The sequence below is a fragment of the Python bivittatus genome, unplaced genomic scaffold, assembly GCF_059951505.1.
Source record: "Python bivittatus isolate LINGU-HERP-01145 unplaced genomic scaffold, Pbiv_v1 ctg000400_np1212, whole genome shotgun sequence".
NCBI classification, from domain to species: domain Eukaryota; kingdom Metazoa; phylum Chordata; class Lepidosauria; order Squamata; family Pythonidae; genus Python; species Python bivittatus.
In genome coordinates, this window is record NW_028277073.1 from 3,500,022 (window position 1) to 3,527,651 (window position 27,630).

The 27,630-nt window shown below is 38.1% G+C and overlaps 2 protein-coding genes across 7 annotated transcripts in view; one reads left to right on the plus strand and one right to left on the minus strand.

The window, feature by feature from the left end:
* Window positions 1-4,209: 4,209 nt before the first annotated feature.
* On the plus strand, window positions 4,210-20,483 carry SIRT1 (sirtuin 1). The gene is made up of 9 exons (XM_088144309.1): window positions 4,210-4,753; window positions 6,358-6,474; window positions 8,137-8,378; window positions 10,194-10,346; window positions 11,780-11,927; window positions 12,132-12,211; window positions 13,832-14,018; window positions 14,306-14,881; window positions 17,353-20,483. The coding sequence occupies exons 1-9, from the start codon at window positions 4,249-4,251 to the stop codon at window positions 17,682-17,684; spliced, it is 2,340 nt and encodes a 779-aa protein (XP_088000435.1). The 5' UTR covers window positions 4,210-4,248; the 3' UTR covers window positions 17,685-20,483.
* A 906-nt stretch (window positions 20,484-21,389) lies between these two features.
* The window catches only part of HERC4 (HECT and RLD domain containing E3 ubiquitin protein ligase 4), a 51,225-nt gene continuing 44,984 nt past the window's right edge, over window positions 21,390-27,630 (minus strand). For all 6 annotated transcript variants that reach the window (XM_088144307.1, XM_088144305.1, XM_088144306.1 and 3 more), the window contains 5 exons: window positions 26,801-26,867; window positions 26,565-26,647; window positions 24,260-24,443; window positions 23,659-23,761; window positions 21,390-22,370 (listed from right to left, as the gene is read on the minus strand). In XM_088144307.1, coding sequence (XP_088000433.1) covers window positions 22,162-22,370; window positions 23,659-23,761; window positions 24,260-24,443; window positions 26,565-26,647; window positions 26,801-26,867 — 646 coding nt within the window. In that variant the 3' untranslated portion in view covers window positions 21,390-22,161. The remainder of the gene's footprint in view (window positions 22,371-23,658; window positions 23,762-24,259; window positions 24,444-26,564; window positions 26,648-26,800; window positions 26,868-27,630) is intronic.

The window sequence follows — 27,630 nt, forward strand, 5'->3', positions numbered from 1 at the left end:
CTTCACTGGACTGGATGAAAAGGAAACACAGAGCTTCCTCTCATTATCTCATACTGATGACATTTGTCTCTAATATCGGGGTGATCTCACTCAGCGTTCAATTGGGTGGGAGATACATTGAGGCCCTGCAGAACCCAACCATGTAAACATAATAAAATCCAGCAGAAATCCCTCTGCTCAAGAGATGGCCATTGAGATGAGAGCAGAACCATTGCAGAGGTGTTAATCCTTCAGATTAAAAGCTGGTAAGGATCCCAGGATCACCTCACTCCAGGAGCTCTAAACAGTCAGTGAAACAGCATGTGCTTGAGGAACAAGGGTGAGCAACCTGTTCCGTAGCTTGTTATTAATACATAAACAGCTCAGACCTCTTGTAAGAATCACCCATCGCTCCAAGGCATCCTGCCGGGTGGGAAAAAAAGAGATAGTAAAGCATGAGACAAAAAGGAGAAAATAGGGGTGGGACCCCCTTGACTCTTCTCCCAGCTTCTGCCTACATGTGGCCCCCTTGCACATTTCTAGCAAGGAAGTGAGCCCACTGGCAGGAAAGAGTTTTGCATCACGATACAGACGATAGGACCTTAATTTTTTCCCATGTACTAAACTGGAAAAAAAAAAACCACCACCTTTATTCCATTGTTGGTTTCAGATTTTAAACAAAACTACAGTACTGTATAAGCAAACAGCATTCCTTGAAAGAATTAAATAAAACTCTGATATGTTAGCTCTAGTATGAAACATTATTACAGTGTATATAATGGAATACAGTGTAACAAAAACATAGGAAAATTTTTGTTACATGAGTATTTTTGCCATTGGTTGTCCACCTAGTTACAGATAACTGCTTGCAATTCTGTTTACCCAGTGATTTTTACAACCTAGTATACTAGTATGACGTGAAAGATGATGAAATCTAATATTTGCAGTTCCAATAGACATGGACAACATGTTTTGTACCATGTTTCTTACAAAAAAAAGAAATCAAGTTTATGCTCACAGAGCAATATCTGCAAACTTAGTAATACCAGGCAGACTAACTTAATAGACGTCACAATGGACATAGCAATAACTCTGAACAATCTTTCCTTATTCTTAAATTAGAATAAGAAACCAGAGTTAAGCTTTGCTGAAATAACAGAATGCACTTTAGTTCTATCGTAACATAACAGAACCAGTTCAGCTGACTTGCTGAAGTAGTACAGCATGTAACCACAGTAGCTGTGTTACATATACAGGTAGTTAGTAGCAAACTGCATCCTCTAGTGCAGTGTTTCTCAACCTTGGCAACTTGAAGATGTGTGGACTTCAACTCCCAGAATTCCCCAGTGAGCCATGCTGGCTGGGGAATTCTGGGAGTTGAAGTCCACACATTTTCAAGCTTCCAAGGTTGAGCAACATTGTTCTAGTGTTACATAATGGTTGTACACTGATGGAAGCACAGTGGAAATGTAAATATTTGTACTGAAAACCAAGACAGGACACAGAAATCCCCTTGAAAGTCTTGTGCCGTGGCTTTGTTAAGATTTACCCAACACCTTATCATTACTGGTTGATGTGCTTGTGGAGCCCCGTGGCTAGTTAACAAGGGCACTAGAACAGTAGAGAACCACTCCGTGGTCTCAGTGGCTGCCTCCGATTGATACAACAACCCTGTTGCTTATAATTCTGAGAAATCTTGACTTGCAAAATTGATGCACGACCTGCTGGCTGGAGGAGCTGTGTGAGGAGAGAGAAATGTGAGACCAAAGGGCAGGAAGGGGAAAGTGGAGGACAGGTGGTCATCCTATCAAGGCAAGGATGGTGGAAGTGAGCAAGTGTATGTCAATTGCTCACATTCCACTACCAGCCAGCTAAGGGACACACACACACACAGATCGGTAAACGATGCTCTCAAGATACCCATTATCAGAGTAGCTTTCCTCAAACGGCCATAGACCAGACAGGATTATGAGCATGTACAGAGCTGACAGAAATACTCCAACGAAGGAGAAAAATGCACAGAATCTCCAAAACTGATGGCCTCCCGCTACTCTTGGGCTGATGCTAAACTCCCCATAGTTTGCAGCATCCCAGTCATGTGGAAGCCTTTAACCTGTGTTCGATTGGGCAAAAGCCTATTGTTTGCTCTTTTTTCTGGTGTAACACCTGAATAAGAGGAATAACATCATATAACCCCATCATCTTGAATTGTAGATAGTCTTTTTATATATAATTATTTTTTTAGCTAATTTGATATGGATATTAATATTTTTACTGTTTTTAATGGTTGGATTTTAATTGTGAGCTGTCCAGAGTCACCCCCTCAGGGAGATGGGCAGCATATACATTTAATCAATCAATCAATAAGAGTCATCCTACCACCTAAATACTCTCCATGTGTAAAATCATCACTCTATTTTTTTGCATTTAATTGCCCTCATTGGTAATGATTCTGATCCAGGCAATACATATGCTTGTAACTCAGGATAACCCAGTTGAGGAAATCCATAGAAGCTTAGAGAATAATAAGGTTGTTTTAAAGGCATCACCTGATTTTATTAAACAGCTGCCACATTCATAAAAAGCTAGCAAAAGAAATCTCTATATGGTCCCTAGGTTGCCTTTATGATAGCTGAATTTGAAGTCCACATATCTTAAAGGAGTCAAGATCTGTCTTGATACTGGTCTGTCATATCAGGAGGTGCCAAAATCAGAAGCCTAGGGAAATACAGGTACTCCTCAGTTAACGACAGTAATTGGGACCGCAATTTCCATCGCTAAGTGATGTGGTCATAAAGCATGATGTCACGTGACAGTGCCACTTAGCAACAGCAATCCCAGCACTCACCATTGCTGTCATTAAGCGAAGATTGCGGGTCAATAAGCAAGTCCCAGGAGGTTGACAAGCAGCCCAGCAGGCAGGTAAGTGGCTACTGCCGAGTGAGGGAGGGCATGAGCCACTTACCAGAGTGACTTGCAACCTTCCCTACCAGCTCCCCCATTGATTTTGCTTGTGGGAAGCCAGCAGGGAAGGTCCCAAATGGCGACCACATGACTCGGGGATGCTGCAACCGTCATAAGTGTGAGCCAGTTGCTAAGCATCTGAATTGCAATCATGTGACCCGAGGGTTGCTACGACAGCCGGAACTTCAAGGATCTGTCTTACATACATGCCACTTGTTCGGCGCAGGAACTTTAAACGGTTGAACGAGTAGTTGTTAAATGGAGACTACCTGTACTTTTAAAGAATCACAACTGGCCAATACAAAACTGGATGATTCCTCCCTGATCCAGCCAGTCCTTCCTTTGAGTCAGTCTCATTCCTCTAGTTTAGTTAAGTCTTTAGGATCAAGGCCAGCTTTTGGTTACAGGTAGTCCTCGTTTAGCCACCACAATGGGGACCAGCAATTCTGTCCTTAAGCAAAGCTGTAACTAAGTGAAACCACAACTGTGCTTACTATCTTACTTCAGCTTTCCTTTGCTTTACAGAGGAAATAAACCTGAAGATCAGTCACAAAGTTACCTTTTCATCACCTTGGTAACTGTGAATGGTCGCTGTCCGAGGCAGTCACTAAACGTAGACTAACTATATTGAATTTGCATAGTGGTGTGTTGTGCCTCTATGGCATTTTGGATTCCCCCAGCCCTAAAATCTCCCCCAAATACAACGAATCATTGCGTGAGGCTGATTTCCAAGGACACGCAAAACGTACTTGCTTTATTTTACACAATGCATTGTTTGCCCCCCATCCTTCTTCCCCTCTCGCTCTTGTACAGCCCCGTTGGTGGACCGTGTTGCCCAGGAACACACGATCCGACCCAAGAAAGGCCCCGTAAGAAGGCCCTCGAGGGACAAAAAGAATTAAGGGTTACGGCTACGCGCCCAGAGGGGCGCAACACGAGCCACCCCAGCGCAGCCGGAACCGACGGCGACGAGCAACGCCGACCGGGAAACAGGCGACGCGGCATCGATCGAAGGGGGCGGGGTCACGTGACCGCGACCTCCGCAGCACAAGCCCTCTCCCTCCCACCGCTTTTTTCTAATTTCAAACCCCGCTTCGTCACGTGACTCCGTTTGTTGTTGTTGCGGTGCTACGCTGGGCTACTGCCCGCGTGGGCGTCGGCCGGGTCACGTGCTGCGTTTAAATCTCTTCCTGAGGTGGGGGTGGGGGCCGCTTCTTCTATCTGCGGCGCCACTATGAGCGGCCGCCGCGACTGACGGGGGGGGAGACGGGAGGAGGGGGAGGGAGCAGTTGCTCCTGCTCCAAGATGGCGGACGAGGAGATGCCACTCCTCCACTCCCGGAGCGGCGCCCGCCGCGGCAACAACAACGGCGCTGTGGCGGCCGCCGACACCGAGAGCCCCGAGCCCGCTCTCAAGCGTCAGCGCCGGGCTTCGGCTGACCAGAGCTGCGCGCCCGCGACGGGAGCCGGCGGAGAGGCAGAGACGGCGCCTCTCCAAGGAAGTGCTCGCGAAGAGGCCCTGAAGGGGGACAGGGCGGTCGCCGCCGCCTGTGTCAGCAGCGAGCCGGGCGAGGCGGCCGCGCCGGCGGGGGGAGGAGAGGGCTGGAGCTGCGCGGAAAGCGGGTCCAGGTGGTGGGGCCTGGTCCGAGAGGAGCCGCCGCCGCCGCACCAACGGCAGCTGCCGCGGGGGCAGAGCCAAGGGGAGGGCGCGGAGGCGGCGCCCGCCGGAGAGCCACCGGGGACGGCCATTGGCTGCGGGCCGGCGCAGTCTTCGAACGGCGCGGCTGAAGCGGAGAGGGCGCCGCAAGCCGGTGAGGACCCTCCGGGGACGGCGGGCGGAGTGGGGCGGGAGGGCGGCCGCCCGGGCGACGTATGAGCCGCGCCGGGAGGCGGCCCGGCGGCCTTGACAGCGGGAGCCCTCGGCGCCGGGCGCTGCGGGGCCGCCCCCTTCTCAGCTGGGGCCCGGGCGCTTCTCTTAGGGGACTCTCCCTCCCGGCCCCTGGCAGGGCCGCGAGCTTACTCGAAAGTAAGTCGGTAAGCAGGAGATCCAGCCAAACTCAGCGCCTCTCCTGCTTGGCGGGACTTCCTGGTAGCTACCGCTAGAGACACCTGCAACCTCCGGCTCTTCTCCCTTTCCCTGTAATTTCTTGTTTATGGTACACGTGGTTGAAGAGTGAGTTTATGTTCATCCTTGATCTTGCAATTCAACGATTTTTGTTTATTTACACCATCTTTATACTAATTGCGATACTTGTTATAACCTTCGTTGGAGTCATTGGAATTTACCTAATGAGACGGGTAGGATTTGAAGATTGCAAAGGAAGACATTAACTCTCTTTAGTGATCCGTGAAGATACATCCAGAAAATGCCCATCGTTACGAAGCTGTTAGTGTAGAGTCCAAAGATGTGAACTTCTGTAGGGCAAGTTTTTTTTTTTAATAAAAATTGGTTTAATCCTAAGAAGATACTTAATTTGTAGAGTAGTAGAAAGAAAGTTAATAGTTTTCCCATTAACAAAATGGACTGGCTTAGACAGTAATTGTTTAATTTTAAATTGCAATGCTATATTTGTCAGAACGGTAAATCAGTTCAGTATCACTTCTGCATAGATAAGTAATATGCAAGCATATAGGACAGGACAACTGCTTGGCTACCCTGTTCTTTGAATGTTTGCTTGAAAGCCAATCCTATTACATAATTGGAATATACTTTTAAGCAAATATACACAGAGTTGTGACCTTGGTGAATTTAAACCTATGAATACATTTGAATAGTGGGTGAATTTTGAAAGCAACAAATAAAGCTTTTTTTGAAATTAGGGAGAAAATGTTTTTCTGAAAGCAAATAAGAATTGCTAGGGATAGTTTAAAAGATTGAAAAGTATATTGGCATCATTAGATGATTTTTGACAACACATTTTGGAGAATTTATGTAATATATTCATACAGACCTAATGTTATACCTGCTTGGGATTCATTTTCAACACTTATAGTTTGTAATAAAGATTGATAATTGTATAAGAAGTTGCACTGGAAATTTGTTTCTCTTTCACTTCTTGTACATGTAATTGCTATCCAATAAGCAGAAATTTAAGCTGCACTTAAGTAAAGGTGTAGAAGATTTTGGGAGAGCTCATAGAAAATATTTTAAAAACCATGTTTTCCTCAATTGCACTTTTTCCATTAGTTGAAGATCAGAAATTAAAACTAAATTGATGATACATTTTGTTTCTGTACAGATTAAAACTTACATTTACTGTTTTTATCTGCCTAATACTATCATATGAACCATACCCCCAAGAATATTTTCAGTTGTTCCATATCAGTGCAGTGTAAAATAATATAGTACATTACAAATATGATGGCACTACTTTTATACAATAACTGTTACTGTTTCTTTAATGTTGTTTTACAGATAATACATTTTTTAGTGATGAAATTATTGCAAATGGCTTCCATTCTTGCGAAAGTGATGAAGATGATAGAGCCTCTCATGCAAGTTCCAGTGATTGGACTCCAAGGCCACGCATAGGTAAAATTTAGTTGTTAATCTAAGCTAACTCGATTATCTTTTTATAAAATCACCTCAGTTCTTCATTTATTTTCCTGTCAACCTTGAGGGCATTGGGATACTTTCTTTCTTTTATACAAGTTTGCCACTTGCTGCTTCTGAAATGTGTTTAATTTCCAATCACCTGAGTTTAATAGCAGTTGATCTCAAGCTAGCAGCTGAATAGAAGAATGCTGCCTTCACAGAAGTATGGAAGTGTAGTGTTCTTAGTGACTCTTTCTCTGGCACTTTAAATCCATGATTAGAAGTTGAGAGCAGAAATGTATAATATACTTAGTTCTTTGATTCTTTTTATAAATGAAGAAGCTTCTCAATTGTTTTGTATTGAAAATTATTTCCCTCATCTGCTTTCATATACACTCATCTCCATGCATACATATGAAAAGATGTCTGGAGGAAAAAAAAAACTGTCCTGCTTTGATTTCAAGTGACATCAAAATGCAATTCAAGATAGGCTGCCACCCACAAGAAGGCATTATTTCCTTCTTGAAATACTTAAATTATTTAACTACAGTGACATAAATATGTAATAAACTGATAAATTTATTACCAGATAATGAGTAATAATTCTGTCTTTAAAATCGGTTCATGGTATGTGTGTGTGTATATATCATGATAATATAGGGACATGTAAAATTGGCAATTTGGGAATGGAGAACTCAAATGTTGGGGGACACTATTGACTACTTCCACATCATGGAATTTACTTGGGAAACACTGAACCACCCTGGAATCACATGATCCAAAGGATGTTTAGTATGGTCGAGAGGAGGAACAGAATGTTTTTGGAGTTCTCTGGAACTCTTTATTTCCACACTGTATAATTTTCCACATCCCTAGTTTATACTAAGAATTGCAGTGCCAAGAAAATATATAGAATGTTGCGTCCTGCCAGAGTAATATGTCAAAACTTTGCACTGAATAACTTGTTAAAGTGGGCTGCTGGATCTGAGCTATAGTGCAGACAATCTTAGGTCTCCTGTGACATAACCTCTATTTTGCAAATTATTACTTGACACACAAATGGATGCACATGTGTCAGGGCAAAGAAAGGATATACTTAAGATTTTCTGTCTTACTAGGCTATATAAATGGCCCCATCCTGATAAAACACATTTTTAAAAAATTAAAAAGTTGAACTTTTATTAGGGGCATCAAAATAGTTTCTTGGAAATTTAATCAGATGTCCCTTTACAGATCTTATAGAAACAATAAAGGGGTGTTGTGGACACATTTGGGGAGGCTCTGGAGCTCTTTTGATAATTGGAACCAGTAGAAACCCTAGAATATTTTTTTTTTATCAAAAGGACAACTGGGGAAGGGGAACACTGAAATCCTTCCAGAGCAAGAATGGCTTTGAATAGGGCAGTTCTGGGTGTTGGCTATTCTTGACTGTACTGATAGGATTCCTTATGTCAGTAGGTAAAGAAGCTTTAGGGTTGCTGAAATGAAAGGCCCTCTCATAATATCACTGTCTGTGCTTTTTATGCCATGCGTTGCAATGTGCTTTCCTGTTCAAAATGCAGCAAATGATGTTATCTTAAAATATTGTTAACTGCACAATTTTCTCATTTAATCTGACTATACTGTCTTAGATCATAATTATTTTATTTTTCATAATAGGTCCATACACCTTTGTCCAACAACATCTCATGATAGGCACAGATCCACGTGCAATTCTGAAAGACCTATTACCAGAAACAATTCCTCCTCCTGAACTGGATAATATGACTTTATGGCAAATTGTTGTTAATATTCTCTCAGAACCACCTAAAAGGAAAAAGAGAAAAGATATTAATACTATAGAGGATGCTGTGAAACTCCTGCAAGAGTGCAAAAAAATAATTGTATTGACTGGAGCTGGGGTATGTATTTATTAACAAATAGAAAAAATCATAACTTGATGCTTTAATCTGCTGATGCTAGTATCAGTGTTGTGTGAATGATTCTTCTGTGACATGTAATTGTTTGTTACTCCTGAGAAAATCTTTCACTGTGGAGTAATATATATGACCAAAATCTGATATTTTTATGCCTTGAAGCTCATTCTTGTGAAAATATTTATATTCTGTGTTCCCAACATGCATAAGCAAATGTAATATCATGGAACTTAGTTGATAAATAACAATACTGTAGCAAATGTATTAATGTTTAAAACCATACATGTAGAGGTATCGGTGGAGGAAGGGGGGATAAATGAAATGAGCACCATGTCACAAATTCTGTGCTTTAATATGTACATTGTGATTCCACATAATAAAACAGCGGAGCTTATGGTGCAGCGTACATTTTGTCATTTTGATGAAAGCATCAATCCTGCAAATACTTAAGCGTGCATATTTTACTTGCACGAACAATTCTGTAAACGAAGTAATTTTTTTCCCTTTCTGAATGCCAGCAACAGGCTGTAAGGGTGAAGCCAAAGTTATAATCATTTTTAGACAGGAAGAGGCAACTTGGGGCCCTCAAGATTTTTTAATTTCTTGCCATTGGTTATGCTGATTGGGACTGGTAGAAGTTCAAACATCTGAAAGGCACCAAATTGCTAAACCATGTAACTTTTTGAAGTGGCAGCAGCCTTTGGTGTTCTGGCTCAAGTCATTTACTGGTGACTTGAGGTAAGTAAGAAAAAGTGCATCACCATGATCTGAAAAAAGTACTATATATATTCGCATATAAGCCTATCTGTGGATAAGCTGACCCACGTTTTCCATAGTATTTTTGTTAAAAATTTGAGGGTTGGCTTATCTGCAGATGGGTTTATTCACAAGTATATTTGGGAAATACAGGTAGTCTTGACTTACAACCTCAGTTGGGACTGGAACTTCCATTGCTAAGCAGTGCAGTTGTTAAGTGAGTTACGCCTGATTTTACGACCTTTTTTTGCCCTGGTCATTAAGCGAATCCGGCTTCTCCCATTGATTTGCTTGTTGGAAGCCCCCTGGGAAGGTCGCAAATGGGAATCATGTGACCCAGGACACTGCAGCCATCATAAATACATGCTGTTTGCCAAGTGCCTGGATTTTTTTCACGTGACCACGGGGATGCTGTGACAGTCATGCAAGGACCAGCCATAGGTCACTTTTTCAGTGCCTTCGTAACTTCAAACAGTCATTAAACAAATGGTCATAAGTTGAGGACTACCTGTATGGGTACTTTTAAAAAATATTGTCGTATGTACTCACAAATAAGCCCATCCACAGATAAGCCAAACCCAATTTTTGGGGTGTATTTTGGCACCTAATATTCTCTGCTTATCTATGAGTACATACGGTAGCATCATTATTTGGCTGAGTTTCAGGAAACATGGCACAGCATCATATGTTATAGCTACTATTGCTTAATAGAATCAGGCTGCCTGTTTGCATTTTTGTGGAATGGAAATGCCATCAATAAAGTAAAGCAAGTATTATTACTTTTCTTTGCAATTCTAATGTGCGTGATTCTCTTAAGTGCTGTGGCTGTGGTTACATTAGAATTTCCTCACATGGGAATTTTTTCAGGTAGAAGTGAAGAAATACAATGTTCCTTTTGCAATTAGAATTTCCTCACATGTAGTTTTTCAGTATATCAGCTAAAAGTTATATGTTACAGGTCATTCTTGATAAGAGAATCTTTGATAATTGCAATAATATTAGCAGATATCAGCTATAAATCCAATATTTTGCTATCCATTTCAGGTATCTGTTTCTTGTGGTATTCCTGACTTCCGATCAAGAGATGGTATATATGCGCGCCTAGCAGTTGATTTCCCAGATCTTCCTGATCCTCAAGCAATGTTTGACATAGAATACTTCAGAAAAGATCCAAGGCCATTTTTTAAATTTGCAAAGGTGCTATTTCTCTCTCGGTTTTTTAATCTTTGGAAGATAATCACTTATAAACTTCCTATAGACTTTGTAAATGTAAATCTAGGGTAATTCCTTCCTCTTTTGTTTGAAAACCCCGTTTAGGTCACATTGGGAGAGATCCGGTGAAGTCCTGGTGGAATAGATCCATGAGCAGAATTGGGGGGGGTTTCCTTATATATCTGCATGCCTTTAAAGCTGCCCTGGATGGGGAGAGGGTTTGGAACAAACATGAGACATAGGGAGGAGACAAGGGAGAAGTCTACTAGTTTAACACTGCATGTATTTTATGGAGTGGACCTTACTATTTGCACAAACACACACACACACACACAATCAACCTCAAATTGAGGTTCAGGGTGAATAAGGACAGTGATAGCCAAAATTACTTATATTTAGGAAAGAGTATAGTTTTCTCCCCAGCATAATGCATGACTCAGGGGTCATCACTAAAGTTAAGTGATAGACAATTTAGGATATAATTGTGGTAACAAGCTATTTATTTCATTAAATTTATTATAGCTACATGCTCTAGTGGATTCTGGACAGCTTACAAAATATACTAAATTAAAACTATTAAAAGCAAAGATAAAACAAGGCGGCCCAGACTAAAAACAACCATTGAAACAAAGCATGACACCCCCCCCAACACAATAACCCCCAGCCTGAGACCAAAACCAGGTTTTCAGAGCTTTTCAAAACCCTAGGGGAGAGGGTGCTGTCTGTATATTTGAGGGGGTGTTGTTACGGGGGCTGGGGTTGTGACCTTCCTAGGCACACTTCCTAGGTCCAAAAACAATGCCATTACAAGCAGTTTTGATGCAGATACTATACACATATTTAGTGCTAATATGGGCTGTGTTCTGGACTATTTTTGGCTTTAGCAGAGTAGGTACAACAGTTTTCTGTTCTTCCCAATCAACATTTGTGGAATTTGGAATGTTAAGGCACAATTTTTTACAATTAAGTTGTAATGTATAGTATGCTCACAGGTCAGTAATTTTTGTGGGGAGGATCCTGTTGTCTTTCAGTAATATTATTTCAAGTTTGTGAAATTAACCAATATTTGTTGAAATTTTGAGGTTCAGATTTTGTACTGTGCCATCTTATTTATACCTACTCAGAGGTAAGCCCTATTAAATGTGCAGGATTGCTTTTCCACTAATCTGTTCCCAGTACCTAGATTTCCAAAGTATGACATGGAAATCAAGACATGATTTCCAAAGTATGCCCCCTGCAACAATTCATTTCCCTTACCAACTAGTAGATATGTAAACAGCAAGCAAAATTGTATTTGCTCCTCAGTTTTTTCAGTAGCAGTCTTTATTGTTAAAATTGTATATGTGGTTGGATTTTAAACACTGAGATGTAACAATTGTAGAATTTATTGACAAAATCTTGTTTGCGTTCTATTGCAGGAAATATATCCTGGGCAGTTTCAGCCATCTCTTTGTCATAAATTTATCGCTTTAATGGATAAAGAAAGAAAACTCCTTCGCAATTACACTCAGAACATAGATACACTGGAACAGGTTGCAGGAATTCAAAGGATAATCCAGTGCCATGGTAAGTGAAAGATATTATATACAGTGAATATATTGAAATATATATATATATATATATATATATATCTGGTAAGTGAAAGATATTATATACAGTGAATATATTGAAATATATATATATATATATATATCTGGTAAAATAAAATCCCTGAGTTGGAAAAAACTGGCAACTGGTATGTTCCTTTATTTGCTGGTATCTGTGTTTCAGGTTCCTTTGCAACGGCTTCTTGCCTCATCTGTAAATACAAGGTTGATTGTGAAGTTGTACGAGGAGATATTTTTAATCAGGTAATTATTATTTTAGATTTCAGTGGTGAAAAAGAACTGTATATTAGAAATATTATTAGATATAGTTAGAATACAACCATAAGCATGCAAACTCTGTGGGGCTGAGTAGAATTGCTGAATGAACATACATAAAATAGGAGTCTTAAGCAATAAAATGTCCGCATAAAACTCAGCTTTCAGTGAAGAATCCCTGTTTTTATTTATTTAGAACCATTTAACCTTTTTGTTAAAACTGATCCCATACAACTCAGATATTTAAAATACAGCATTCTCTGAATCTAAATATGTGAACCATAGCTGTACATAATTACTATGAGTACTGTTGTTTACAAAGAACCAGTTGCAGACTCCACAATTGCATAATGTATAATGATTTATTTAATTATATTTGCATCCCATCAGTTCTCCTTTTGAAGCACAGGATGAGAGTTAAATGCAAAGAATAGTTAATTGTTTAACAGCAAAACTGGGAAATACCATCTAATATAAAGCACTGCATTTTTTTAAAGGATGAATACAAATTGAAATAGCTTTGGAGTTGCCCCTTAAAGATGGCCAAACATATGTTCAAGAAGGATTGAAGAAAGTGTATATGCCAGGACATGATAATGTTCTTCAAGCAACTAAAATACTGTCACTGATTCCTTAAATGTCAGAGGAAAACACTTTAGCTCAACATTACTTTTTAATAAAGTCAGTGAAAGCTAAAGGAAATCTCTCCTTTAGTGAAGGTTTTCAAACAGGACTACTAACAGTTTGATGGCAGTGCTTTAACTCTTCATTTTCATGCATCATGCATCAAAATAGGGTTGGACTAGTTGATCTAGGACAGCCCCATGTGGTTATCTAGCTTATTACAAATGTTGTAAAATCTGCAGAGTTTATGATAGCTCTGGTAGTGATTAGCTGTGCTACAGTTAATTTTGATTTTCAGCAAGATTCCAATGAAATGGAAATGAAAGCTATTATAAGCTTGCGTCTGTCCTTTTCTAGGGAAATTTTCAGGCTGGGATAAAAAGTGACAACCTCCAGCGTTAGTAACGATATTGTAGTAATAGACTAACTGAACAAAGCACTGGAGTACTGCTGATGTTTACCTAGTCAGGTAATGAAATGTCTGCAAGCAAACAACAAACCTCAGAGAGCACCAAGGACTCCACAACTGAACAAAGTTTTACTTTGGACATAATTAATCTATGTGAAAAAAATAGAGATAATGTGGCAAAATGAAGTGAACTCACATACGGTATCCAGGCAAATAACAAAGCTAGAGTAAGGGATAAAGAATCTTGCAAGGGAATGTTTAGAAGATTCAAGACTGTAAAATGGCTGGATGCCTTAGAACCGGACATGATTGCTGTAATTTTAAAGGTTTTATAGACAATGGAATTCAGTTAATTACAGTTCTGGCAGATTCTTGGGTTATGATTTCATTAGTCAGTTCCTTAGCTGCAGACATATAACTTTCTCTTTACAGTCCTCTACAAAAATTCATACTAATATGCAACATAGGTTGTGGTTCATTCTGTTGGAAAAAATGTGTGGAACTTATGCAGGTCTTAGAATTCTGCTTACATAAAATGAATGAATGCTAATAATGAATACAAATTCTTTAATCAGGTTGTTCCTAGATGTCCCAGATGTTCACCTGATGAACCACTTGCTATCATGAAGCCAGAAATTGTGTTCTTTGGTGAAAATCTACCTGAGCAGTTTCACAGGGCCATGAAATATGACAAAGATGAAGTTGATCTTCTTATTGTTATTGGGTCTTCACTCAAAGTAAGACCAGTAGCATTGATTCCAAGTGAGTACTGATTATGTATGTATCGAGAAGAACAGAGAGCCCTTGTTGCAGTTTAAATTTAGTGATCATGATGAATAGTGCCAGAATTTAGAGAGCATCATAGATGTGGAAGCATGTTAGAAAAAGGAAATATTATGTATGTAACATACCTTAAATAACATACAATTGTGCAGAATTCAGAATTATTCAATTATTTATGTAGTTATATATATTCCTTACCATTAATTATCCAGCTTATCCAGTTTGTTAATAATCACTGACTTTATTTTTTTTTCTTAAATATGTAGGCTCCATCCCACATGAAGTGCCTCAAATTCTAATTAATAGGGAACCATTGCCTCATCTACACTTTGATGTGGAGCTTCTTGGTGACTGTGATGTTATTATCAATGAATTATGTCATAGATTGGGTGGAGAATATTCAAAACTTTGTAATAGTTCCATTCAGCTTTCAGAAATAACAGAGAAACCTCCACGGCCACACAAAGAGTTTGAAAAACATTTAACAGAGTTAGCAGCTACTCCTTTAAACATTTCTGAATCTTCTAGTTCACCTGACAGAATTGCATCGCAAGATTCTCAAGCGATGCATTCAGAGCATTCTAGTCCATATAAAGCAGGAAATTCTGATGTTGCCTTGGAATCTAAAGAAACGTCTGTAGAAGAAAAACCATTAGAAGTGCATAACTCTTTAGAAAATTCAGAAAGTACTCATGGTCAATTAGAAACTGCAGAACATGTGAAGGAGCCTGGATCTAATCAAGAAGAAAACAAAGAAAGAAGTGAAAAAATGTCTGTTGAAACACTGAGAAAATGTTGCTTGAATAGATGTGTGAAAGAGCAAATTAGCAAGCGGCTTGATGGTAAGCGCTAAGTCTATTGTAAATACTGCTGCTTTGAATATTTTCCTATAATGCTTTAGAATAACTTCAGAGTATTGAAATATTAACAGTTCTGCCTTGAATGCTTCAGTGTAACATTGTAACATTCAGTCAAACGCTGGTCAAAAAACAAAATCTTCACTAGCAATTCAGGCTACTGTGTAATTATAGCGGTGTTTCTTAAACTTTTTTTTCTGTCAGGACCCCTTCCCACTTTTAAAAATTATAGAGGGCCCCAAAAGAGCTTCTGTTTGTATGTGTTATATTTATCAACATTTACCATATTAAAAATTAAAATGGACGCATTTGCTGCCACTACTGCTTCTCACAATCATTTGATGGGATTCAAATATTGTATTATTTTTCAACACAGGCTGGCAAATAATTTTGATTTCACGGACCTCTGAGAGGATCTTAGGGGACCCCAGGGGTCCTCAAACCAGCCATACTTTGAGAAACACTGTTACGGCATAGAAAATCTAAAATAAATGGATTATGGCCAAATAAGCTAATCATTTGGAAATGTTCATTTTTCAAACTATTTTTAGATAATATTAAAAACTTGAAATGAATTAATTATCTGTGTTGTACTTTCCAAACTAATGGATCTTGTCCTTAACATTGGCTTAGAGGAGCTGGAATCCCTGTAACCATTATTTAGAAGTAAGCAACCTTGAGACAGGAGGGCTTACTTCTGAATAGATAAGTACAGCTGAAGTGGGCAGACTTCAGGCTTGCAAGATCTACTTCATAACAAATACCTCGTATTCATCAACAGGAGTTAGGTGCAGTAATGTTCTTTATAACAATGGGAGTATTAGAATTAAGGTCCAATATTCCTTTAAAAACATCTTCAGAAATTTCTCTCATTACAACTGAACTCAAAAAATCCACTCCTGTTTTTACCTTCAAGCTTGCTTCTATCCCAGTAGCCCAATTTAGAAAGTGGGGAGGAGAGAGAAATATTTGCAGAATATTGAGAGTTAAAAATGCTTGGTTTTCACTTTCAGATCACCTGGCTCAAGAGATCCCATTCTATTTTCTGCTAACACAATGCACATGGCTGCACTCTTCTAGAAAGCTAGGAATAGAAGTGTCACTTCTATGTATGGTCTGGATAAATTCACGTTCAATTGCACCATCTCCCCAAAGAAAAATACCATTTTCATTTTCTCCCTTTGCAGAAATTTTTTTAAAAAATAGAAACAACTGAAGTTTTAGCTCAGATTGTTGCTCTACTGTACTTCAAGTAAAAAAAAGACGCCCAGACCAATATGATGTAATAAATGTAACACTGCCCACAGGATTATAGTCTAAATGAATAAAAAACATTAACATATTTAAAACAACTCACTCTTGGAAGATAAATCTAAAAAAAAAAATGGAAGTAACCTTTTCCTTAGGTTGTAAATGTAAGTGCATACTAGCTCATGTGAAAAAGTGAAGTGTATAGTTTTTCTTCATACCATCAACTTTTTTCTACAGCGTTATGTAGGAGCTGACATCATGGTATTTGTACTGGTGAACTGCTATTGCTTCAGGCATACCACGCACAAGCTTTTGTTTCTGCCTACTGGATGTAAAGTGTGGATGTGTTTCGTATTTCTTATATTACCCATTTTTACTAATATTGAACAGTATTTTTCCTCTCTTTCAGAGTGTCTGATGGTATACTAAAGATAAAATCCTGAGTGTTTTTAAAAAGACTTATTCTCATGCCCCTTGCTTAGCTTGTGAGAGAATATTTTTATCTACATATTTGCAGCATGAACCCTTTGCAACCATCTTGGTTCTATTGCATAGTTGGTACAGTCTGTGTTGGTATAGTCAGCTGGTTTTTAATAAACTTTGATGGTGAGATCTGAGTCATTAGACTGGATTGACATAATTCCTGATTCAAGTGAATCTTTTAGAGAAGAAACTGTTTCTAGGAAATAAAAGAGAATAATGGGACTTACTATGGACTTAAACCACATTTGGGCAATTACATAATTTTATACATTTGCCTTGCCTCAAAAATCTTAGAATCTGGTCTCCCATAAATAGAATAGGAGGGAACCATTTTTTAAGTGGAATAATGTATATGTTATATAGAGTGAAAAGTTTGGAATATTTGGAATATTCTGATTGAAGTGAACCTGGAAAGGCTTTAAGCCATTAAAAAAGGAACTGCATGTTTTCAGAGCGTGTGAAAGTAAATTGCAGTAAACATCAATATACTATTAAATTGCTATAAAACACTTTTAGGAGGGGGGAGCAAGTTAATTATAGTATTGTATTGTAATATTTTCCCCTCAAAACTTTACATACACCAACACAAATGTTTCCTTATAACAAATATAAAATATTGACAACTTAGAACAATAAGTGTCCTGTCTTTATGTAGGATTGTATTCTTAATAATGATAATGCTTTTTTTTCCCCTTTGTTGTTGTTGATCAAACCTATTTCAGGTACTCAATACTTGTTTTCACCACCAAATCGCTATATTTTCCATGGTGCTGAAGTATATTCAGACTCTGAAGATGATGTCATATCCTCCAGCTCTTGTGGAAGTAGCAGTGGTAGTGGGTCATGTCGTAGTCCAAGCTTAGATATAGAAGAGGAAAGTGAACTAGAAGAATATTACAACGGCATAGAAGAAGAAGAAGATGATGATGATGCTCCTGACAGAGAAGAGGAGAATGGATTTGAAGAAGATGGAACTGACCTTCAAGAATCTGTTGATGAATCAATTTCTGTAAATCAGACAGTAGAATTTGACAGTTCATCAGACAAGTTGTAAGATAATTACTGATTTATTTCAGGAACTTTTCCACCAGCATTAGCAATTTGGGCATGTTGGAATGAATGTGTACTGAATTTAGAACAAGGCAAACAACGATGTAATGTTTATAAACACTAGAGTAGATTTTCATGCATAGTTTTCTGACTTTTCCAATCAAATTCTATAAAGGCACACTCAGTACTAATTTTCATTGCATTTTGAGTTTTGTAAAAGGCACTAAGTATCTTTTACTGTCACTGCATTCATTTTTTATTGTTTATCTGTGTTGTGTGTCTGTGCGTATACACACATACACAATATGTTTGCTTAATGAAATTCACCCTATTTTATTTTTGAACCATTTAAAAAAGCCATCAGAATATTAATATAATATAAAGGGAACAGCTAATCTAGACCAAAGAATGGTATTGTTCATACCTCTCTTGTTTTGCAACATTTCAGTTTATTTAAAGCCTGTTTATGTCTCTCCTAAAGTCTGCTGCTGCAAGAATATGTTGTTAAATATGGGGATTTCCCCCAAATTCCTATGGCAGCTATGTTTTCTGAAAATAACTCTTCATGTTGGGTATATTTGCATGCAATCATATTAGAAGTTAATTAGACATCAGTGAGCACCTGAAAATTCCTTAGATTACTAGAAAATAGCATTTAAAAAAATACTATTTAAATAAATAAAAATGCTATTTTTTAATAAAGACTAAAGTGAAGCAACTTTCTGTAGATACATAATAATGCTTATTGGCGTACAAAATTACAGCAAGAAAGTATTAGATAAAAAATCATTAACCTTGTTAACACAAGTATTTAGAGCAGGAAGTTGGTATATAAAGCAATGTATAAAATCTTTGTGTACACTGCCAAGATGTGAATATTTAAGTGTTGAAGGTGTATATATAATATTCAGAATACAGATGAAATCTTTGCCCAAGAACAAAAGTGTTTCTATACTTTTCAGTACTTTTATACAAACGTTTAATGAGAACTACTCACACATCCAGTAAAAAAACAGAAAGCTCAGTTTAACCGTAACTTTAAGGTATGCTGCTTAAAGGCTTCAGTTCAGAGAACCTCACGGACTGGTAACTCATGGTAACTCCTTGGTACGTCGGTGTAGAAAAAGCAACTGAAATTAGTTCCAATGCTGCTTCAAAACTGCCTCCTAAAATAGATGTGTCAAATGTTACAGCTGTAGATTGTTTCGATCCTTTGTGCTTTGTTTTGATAAGTTTTTAATTTCTTCTTGAAACCACTTTTCAACTGGATACCAGTTACCAATAATTCTTTCGCATTTCTTTAATATTCCATTTTGAAATAGTATAAAGAGCTGCTCTTTTCACACAGTTAATACATCTGATTTGTAACACAGCATAACCAAGTGTTAAAAATGGCATTTTGTGTTCATCTGAAATGTTGGCATGTTTTCTTGTTCAAGTTGTAAATAGAACTTGAACAACTACATTAAAGAATGCAATATGTTTAGCTTGGCATGCATGTCAAACTGTATTTGTGCTATAGGAGATATTTTAAATGGAAATATTTTGTTTTAAATTATTTTTACAGTGTGGATTATTTTCTGCTTTTATATTGTATATAGTGTCTTTTATGTAACCAACTGGCAGATGTTTTGTAGAAGATTGTTTAAATTGACCTAGCTCTCTTCCTGCAACTTTTGAAATACAAAACCAGTGTTTTATACTCAGTCTGATTTAAATCTATTAAATTGTTAACTTTTGGATGCTGTTACAATGCGTGCACAATGTCTTGCATGAAATTTTATCGTTAAGTGTAGAAAATAATATAGTTTGTGAGAAGTAATATGCTGCTTCTCTGATATTACTCCAGTCAGTTCTTCCACTGCTGCATTTTTCAAACGATGTTTCCCGCAAGGGCCACAGGGACTAGGACCTGTGATGCAGTAAAGGCAAGGCTGAAAGCTTTGGCCCATAGTGGTGGTGGGACATCTGGCAGCATTCGCTGCCACCGCAAATTTCTGCTAAGGATTGCAGGACTATCCAGGCAAGTTACCATAGCAATTTGGGATTAGTAATTAGATTCTCCTGCTTCTTACATTGAATTTAATACTCTTCCATGACTTTATGCTAATTTTTTACCATTACCTGGAATGCAATAGCACTATGCTACTTTCCTCACTGAATGACCAGATCCTGGCGCTGGTTCCAAGACACTGAGTCTGCCATGTATAAACCATCATTGTGCACATGCTGTTGACCAGTGGTGGATATGGACTTTCTGTACCTCCAGCTGTTTGTCCTTATCATCTGATACATCATGCACTACCTTCAAAATAGAGGCAGCTACTGCCTCGATATCGGCGTTACAGAAAGGTGATGTTAGGACTGATGCAAGCAGGTGGTTTCCAAATGCTGGGTCCTGTGGAGGGGAGGTGTATCTAAGCGCTCTCACTGGTGGGTGGGGCTGAGCCTGAGGTGGCATCTGTTGTAATGGGACAAGACAGATTGGGTGCTGTGTGCTTGAGGTGAAGGATGAACTCCAGTCTACCGTGCTGATTGATTCACCAACATCTGCAGACTGCCAATTCTCATGATCTTAGGCAGCTTACAATACCAGCACCTTCTTTTCCCTACTTCCCTATAGTTACCACCTCTTGGCTTTTTCCAGTTGCCCTCCCCACCCCTGGAGAAAACCTCCTCAGGACATACATGCTTTGATCTGGATATACAGCAGGTGAAACTAATCCATGGACAGAACAGGCCACGCGTGGACCATTTTGCACATTCCTAACCAGACAAAGTGTTCGGTAGCCCTTGTGATAGCCTGTAAAAATAGAAGTTATTTGCATGACATACTCCCTCAAAGAGAAACAATTTTGTACTACCTGTTCATATAATGTTATTGTTAAACAAAGCTTTAATTTTTCATAATTGGTTGATTCTCTAATTAAATAATACCCCCCTCCTTTTGCCTAATATGCTACGCTATCAGTAATGAAACCAATTCAAGTTTATTATTTGGGTCCTGCAACAGCAAGATTTTAAAAATAACACTAGAAGAAATGTAGTTATGATCAAATAAACCTGGTTTTGCCACAGCAGGCTATCTTGTTTGGGATTCTTCTGTTACAAAGCAGGAAGGCAGCGTACAAACATAAATATAGTGCAAATTTATCTGCTGTAGAACTCCTAGTCATTTCAAGACAAGTATACTTTTATACATTATTTCAGAAGGCCTGTAATTGAATACGGGTGACAGGATTCAAGTACAGTTTGAACACATGCTCACCTCAAAATAATTCAGACACATGCCTTAAGAAAATTTTCTGCATAATGTTGAAAGAATGAGACTATTACATGTATACATTATCCAACATTTTCATTCAAATATTTTTATTTTATGCTTGAATTGTTTCACTGCAGTTTATAAATCTAAAAAAAATAAATATTTATTTCACAGCTGAAAGTCACGTACTATTAATAACATGTAAACATTCAGGAACTTAATTAAGCTAGCCCCTCCCCCATAAATCCCCCTGCTCAGTTCAAAGTCACCACCTCTTATGTTTTTCCAATGACCAAACGGGGTCTTTAAAAAACTGGAAAAAAAAAAAACAATTTAACCAGAATGTTAAAACTAGTCCAATATTTGAGAATTAAGAAAGATGAAATCTTAGCTCTGTTCAACAGAAAAAAGTAGAATCTGCTGATAATTCTGGACTGATGTGCCAAACATTCCTGTATTATTTGGGTTACCATGGGTCAAATCTCAAAATTTAATAAAGGGATCCTTCATAATTTTAGTCAACAAATGACAACTCCATGGTCATGTGAAGGAATTGTCAAAATAGCATTGACATCCTCTTGACAGCTTTCATTTAAAAAGAAACTGAACTAGTTTCAAGATGAAACAGTTGCTATATAAACTTTCCTTAGTATCATGGCAAATCACTGTCTTTTCACCAAACCCACCCCCAAACAAACTTCAGCAAGCAACATGTGGACAAAGATATGCTTGCTTTCTCTCTCTATTTATTTTAAGTTTGTTTTAACAAAGCAGCCCCAATTCCATAAAGCAATAGATACTCTACTGCTGTTGGAGCATATTTTATTGTTTTTTTAAAAAACTTTTAACAAAATGAAAAATCAATATTTGACTGTTGCAGTGATTGGAAAAGAAAAGCACATCTTTCACACACACAGCAAGTCATTTTTGCAATATGTGAAATACTAAAATTTAGTTAGTGAAACTTTAGCTTTTATTCCAAAGTTGCATTTTTATTGTTAAGATGGCAAAATGCAATTCCAGAGTTTGCATCAAGACAATTCATTAATATAAGGATTTTTGGCTGCCATGAAAGAATCAGATCACTGAACATGTTTATGAACAGCCTCTTATAATCATCACAACTTGGGTATCTCTCATTGACACTGCAAAGCAGATAGAAGCATTGGCTTAATGTTCCCAATTAAATGACTGCATGGCGCTAGGTATTTACATGTTATACTAAATTGAAGCCTTCGTAGTGATCGATTGCTTGGATCAGCTTCGATCTGAGTGTTTCCTTATTGGTATATTTTGGAAGATCAAGGAGATTAAAGCATGTGTGAGATACTGGAAGATATCCATCTCCACCTCCGGTTGGTTGGATAATTAGACTAAGGCTCTTCATCCCAAGTATAGGAATACGATCACTCCCCGTCAAAAATACTACAAAGAAAAAAATGGAATAATCTAAGTCCAGATATCAAAGTTTATCACAGAGTACAACTACATGATATACAGCACTACAATGTAAAAGATTTTTTTTTAAGTACTCCTGTATTAAAGACTTTTGGCTAAACACAGATTTATTTTTGTGAAATCTATATTAATCAGGAAATGAGCAGACAAGCTATTTAGTGTTCAAGTAGTAAACCCTATCAGACTAACCATGGAAGCTTTTTACTAGCATGATGCTTGCTACCCCAACACCTATACGCCACATATTCAAAATTCAGGTTTAGACCTAAAATAAGCTAAAGAAATAATCCTTCAGTTCAGGAGGGAAAATATTTTGACTTTTCTTCAGAGTAAAAAAGAAAGAATGTTGCATTGTTTGCCAATTAAAAGGAATGTTTAACAAAATAAAACTGTTTAATAAAATGAAAGAATACTAAGGATTCCTAGAAAATGTTAATAGTCTAGAATCTTCCAGAAGAGTATTTGTTTGAAATCCTCACCATGTATTTTTTCCCTTCTTAGTTTTAAAATATTTTTATTTATGCTTCCCATAATACATTCTACATTTTAAAGGAGACACTGACTCAGATTCAAATGTAAAGCGGACCCATATATACCACCAGCACAATACTGCAGTAAGCTTCAGGCTGGTATGTTCCCTTCTCCTCTAGTGTAAAGAGGTGAGAGAAAAACCCTTTCTACCCTCACTTATCTCCAAGATTGGTGGAATTCTGGTTAGCTTGAACTATGGTTTGTAACAAACTATGATCACTGATCCAGGCTTCTTGGAATAAAACGTAAGATGAACCCCAACACTACCTAACTAGACATCCAGTTATACAAGAAGATTACCCACTGCTTTTTTCTCCTTCTGCATATCTTGTGCCAGGGACTGCTGAAAGAAGAAGAAAGTCTCTTCCCCATTCCAAGGGAAGAAATGGTTTTCATTCACAGAAATGAACTCCATTCATTCGTTCATTGAATTTATGTGGCCGCCCATCTTATTTGCATGTGACTCTGGGCCGTACACAATTAAAACAAAAACTAAACAATCAACATAATTCAAACATTAAAACCAATTAAAAACAGTTAAAAAACAATGTAAGCAGAGTGCCTAGGCTTCTGGAGTGTTTAATAGTGGAACTGAATACCTCTGGGTTGCTCTTGCTTACACTGGAAATGAGGAGAGGAAGGACTGGTTTAGCATTATGTGCAAAATGGACCCCAGCTAACAATGGTAAAGATGTATTCATTTTATGAAGATTTTGATACTTACACAAAAACTGTTTCTTCTTTTCCAGTGGTAACTCATGAAAAACTTCCCAAAACAATTTAATTGTTGGGTGATCTGCCCAATATTCTCCTTTATATTGAGTATTCTAAGGAAAAAATCAAAACCACACTATCAAGGGATGTTCTCTCTTGGACTCTTCCCTTCTTCTCCCCTGCAAATGGTTGGCTGTACTGACTATCAGACAGACATTTAAGTGCAGGCTAGGACACTGTTAGGAACTGTGCAATATGTATGTTTAAATAGTATAGTTAAAAACTATAGCCATGATCCTGTACCAATTTAAGCAACACTATCATGGGACTTCTGAGCCAACACACAAAGGACTGCAACATACATAATTTTTGATTTTCTAACTGACTATTAAGATCTACCACCAACCAAATTATTATTAAACTGAAAGAGGAATCAAGGCTCAACGCCTACAGTGAGTTTACAGGTATTAAATATATTAATTCATTTTTTTGATAACAAACATTCTCTGTTACAAAGAGCATAAAGGAGGACAAGAAATGTTGGAAAATAACCTTTATAAACAAAAGGCTTAATTTGTGAAGAGCAGCTAATTTCTGGTAGAGCCACATACCTTTTCTAGTTCTTTCCAATCATAGTTTGTGTTCCCAATCACCATTGCTTGCAGTTCATTCGGCTCAAACAGCTGAAGAACTTTACCGCCACACACTTTGTGAAAACCTTCATGGAATGCATCATAGAGAGAAGCTACAGATTTATTGAAGACGTAGTCCACATAGGCATCCACAAACTCTTGCCTAAAAATCAGATTAAAAGGAAAGCCCTTTAGAAATACTCAATCTGCAACCCATTTAGCAATGGTAATTATTCTTTCCTTATAACCCATGATTAACAGAGTGAAATAATCATGCAGATGGCACTATGAACATTTCTTTTTCCTTCAACAGAATATTGCAACTACTCAGTCAGGCAATGGCTTAATTCAGCTACAGTTGTGTGAAAAAGAAAGTACACCCTCTTTGAGTTCTATGGTTTTACGTATCAGGACATAATAAAAATCATCTGGTCCTTAGCAGTTCTCAAAAGTAGGTAAATACAACCTCAGATGAACAACAACACATGACATATTACACCATGTCACCATTTATTCTACAAAAAGAAAGCTAAAATGGAGAAGCCATGTGTGAAAAACTAAGTATGCCTTATGATTCAATAGTTTGTAGAACCACCTTTAGCAGCAATAACTCGAAGTCATCGTTTTCTGTATGATTTTATCAGTCTCTCACATCGTTGTGGAGGAATTTTGGCCTACTCTTCTTTACAACATTGCTTCAGTTCATTGAGGTTTGCGGGCATTTATTTATGCACAGCTCTCTTGAGGCCCCGCCACAGCATTTCAATTGGGTTGAAGTCTGGACTTTGACTGGGGCATTGCAACACCTTGATTCTTTTCTTTTTCAGCCATTCTGTTGTAGATTTGCTGGTGGGCGATCATTGTCCTGTTGTGTGACCCAATGTCGGCCAAGCTTTAGCTGTCAGACAGATGGCCTCACATTTGGCCCTAGAATACTTTGGTATACAGAGGAGTTCATGGTTGACTCAATGACTGCAAGGTGCCAGGTCCTGTGGCTGCAAAACAAGCCCAAATCATCACCCCTCCACGACTGTGCTTGACGGTTGGTATGAGATGTTTGTGCTGATATGCTGTGTTTGGTTTTTGCCAAACGTGCACTCTGCATTATGGTCAAATATCTCCACTTTGGTCTCATCTGTCCAAAGGACAGTGTTGCAGAAGTCTTGTGATTTGTTCAGATGCAACTTTGCAAACCTAAACCATGCTGCCATGTTCTTTTTAGAGAGAAGAGGCTTTCTCCTGACAACACTTCCAAACAAACCATACTTGTTCAGTCTTTTTCTAATTGTCATGAACTTTAACATTTAACAAGTTAACTGAGGCCTGTAGAGTCTGAGATGTAAGTCTTGGATTTTTTGCAATTTCTCTGAGCATTGCACAGTGTGACCCTGGGGTGAATTTGCTGGGATGTCCACTCCTGGAAAGATTGGCAACTGTCTTGAATGTTTTCCACTTGTGAATAATCTTCCTCACTGTAGAATGACAGACTTTAAATTGTTTGGAAATGGCCTTATAACCCTTTTCAGATTGATTGGCAGCAGCAACTGCTTCTCTAAGATCATTGTTGATGTCTTTACTCTTTGGCATTGTGTTAACACACACCTCAATGCTCAAGACCAGCAAACTCCTAAAACTTCAGCTTTTATAGAGGGAGTCACACTGGCTGGTGATCAAGGGCATTTGATTAGCAGCACCTGGCTGCTACTTAGCCTCTTCATACCTATGGAAGCAGTAAGGGTGTACTTAGTTTTTCACACATGGCTTCTCCATTTTGGCTTTCTTTTTGTAAAATAAATGATGACATGGTGTAATATGTCATGCATTGTTCATCTGAGGTTGTATTTACCTACTTTTGAGAACTGCTAAGGACCAGATGATTTTTATTATGTCCTGATACATAAAACCATAGAACTCAAAGAGGGTGTACTTTCTTTTTCACACAACTGTAAATCATGGAAAGACATAGTTACAAAATGGCTGTTTGTCCTCCTGGCTCTGGACCTTCATTGATGACATACCTTTAGCCCAAACTCTGTCATGTTTGGTTTAATGTAGGCTAACTAAATATAGCCCTAGTTTCTTTAATGGTTTCAGGTGCATCAGAGATGGAGCACTAAAGCTGAGGAGAAGGAAAACTTGGGCCTTGTGCTCTTTCCCAGCTTCACAGGCCACAGTTTATGAAACCAGAAAAGGCTGCCTGAACAACTGGTCTGTTGATGACTTGAGTCCTCTTAGTTAATTTTGAATTATAAGTGAAAAGATGAAATGCGTTATTAAAACTTACCTATTCTGTTTGACAACAGGGATATCAGCACCATTTGGAATTAGCTCTTTAACTTCTGTGGCACCGAAGTTTTCAACTGTGATCTGTTCAGGAGAGAACAAGGTATTTTACTGTTTGCTGCAATTGTTTTGCAAGGTGTATCATATAAAATCTTCACTCAAGACAGGAACATCTGCAGATTAATCTTCATCCCACTTTCAAATGAACTGGCACACGTGCCAACAGATAATGCTTACTGTAAAGTTGAGGCAGAAGGTATCTTCCACATCATCTTCTGGATAGTCTAGCAACTGTTGCATACTCCTGGAAAATCAAATATTCTAATCTTTCATTTCAGCAACAACATAATTTATTTAGAACCTGCAATCTTGAAAGGTTTTGCTATCCTTCTACAAAAACTGAGAACAAGGAGGTACTGCAAAAAAATATTACAGTGCAAAATGGAGCACTCTCAGTTCAGTTAGCCAGCATTCGCTATTCCTTGAGCATTTTCAGCTCTAACAGTGCCTTTTCTGGTCCCCCCCCCCAATGCTTTCAGGCTTTCCCCCCGAGATATTTTCTCTTTCAGTACATTTTGATAGTTCCCCACAAGTGCATGCTGTTTTGACGACTAGACTTGGAATCACGCTAGTAGGTAAATATTTCATTCAACAGTACTACAAGGTCACTATCTATTCTAATTCCAGGCACTACTTTAGGGCACGTGCTGGCATGTTTCCTAGCACTCCAGCGTGCAGCATAGTTCTCCTCAATCACGGCAACAATTCACCTTGACAGCAATACTTTACAGACAAACCATACGTTACATTGCCTATTTTTATTTGGATGGTCTTCTTTCCAAAGTTTTAAAAGATATGTGTTTTTAAATATGCATAAATAAAAGTATTCATTTTTCAAATGTTTTAATTTTGATTGAGTTGTACTGTAATTTTTACAGTACAATGGGTGGCCATATAAATTTGATTAATAAATAAATAAAATAAATAAATTTGGAATTACTAAAAAGCCGTGAAAATGGCAGACATACAATTTTGTATGTTAACCCAGCACCTTATTTTGTCTTACA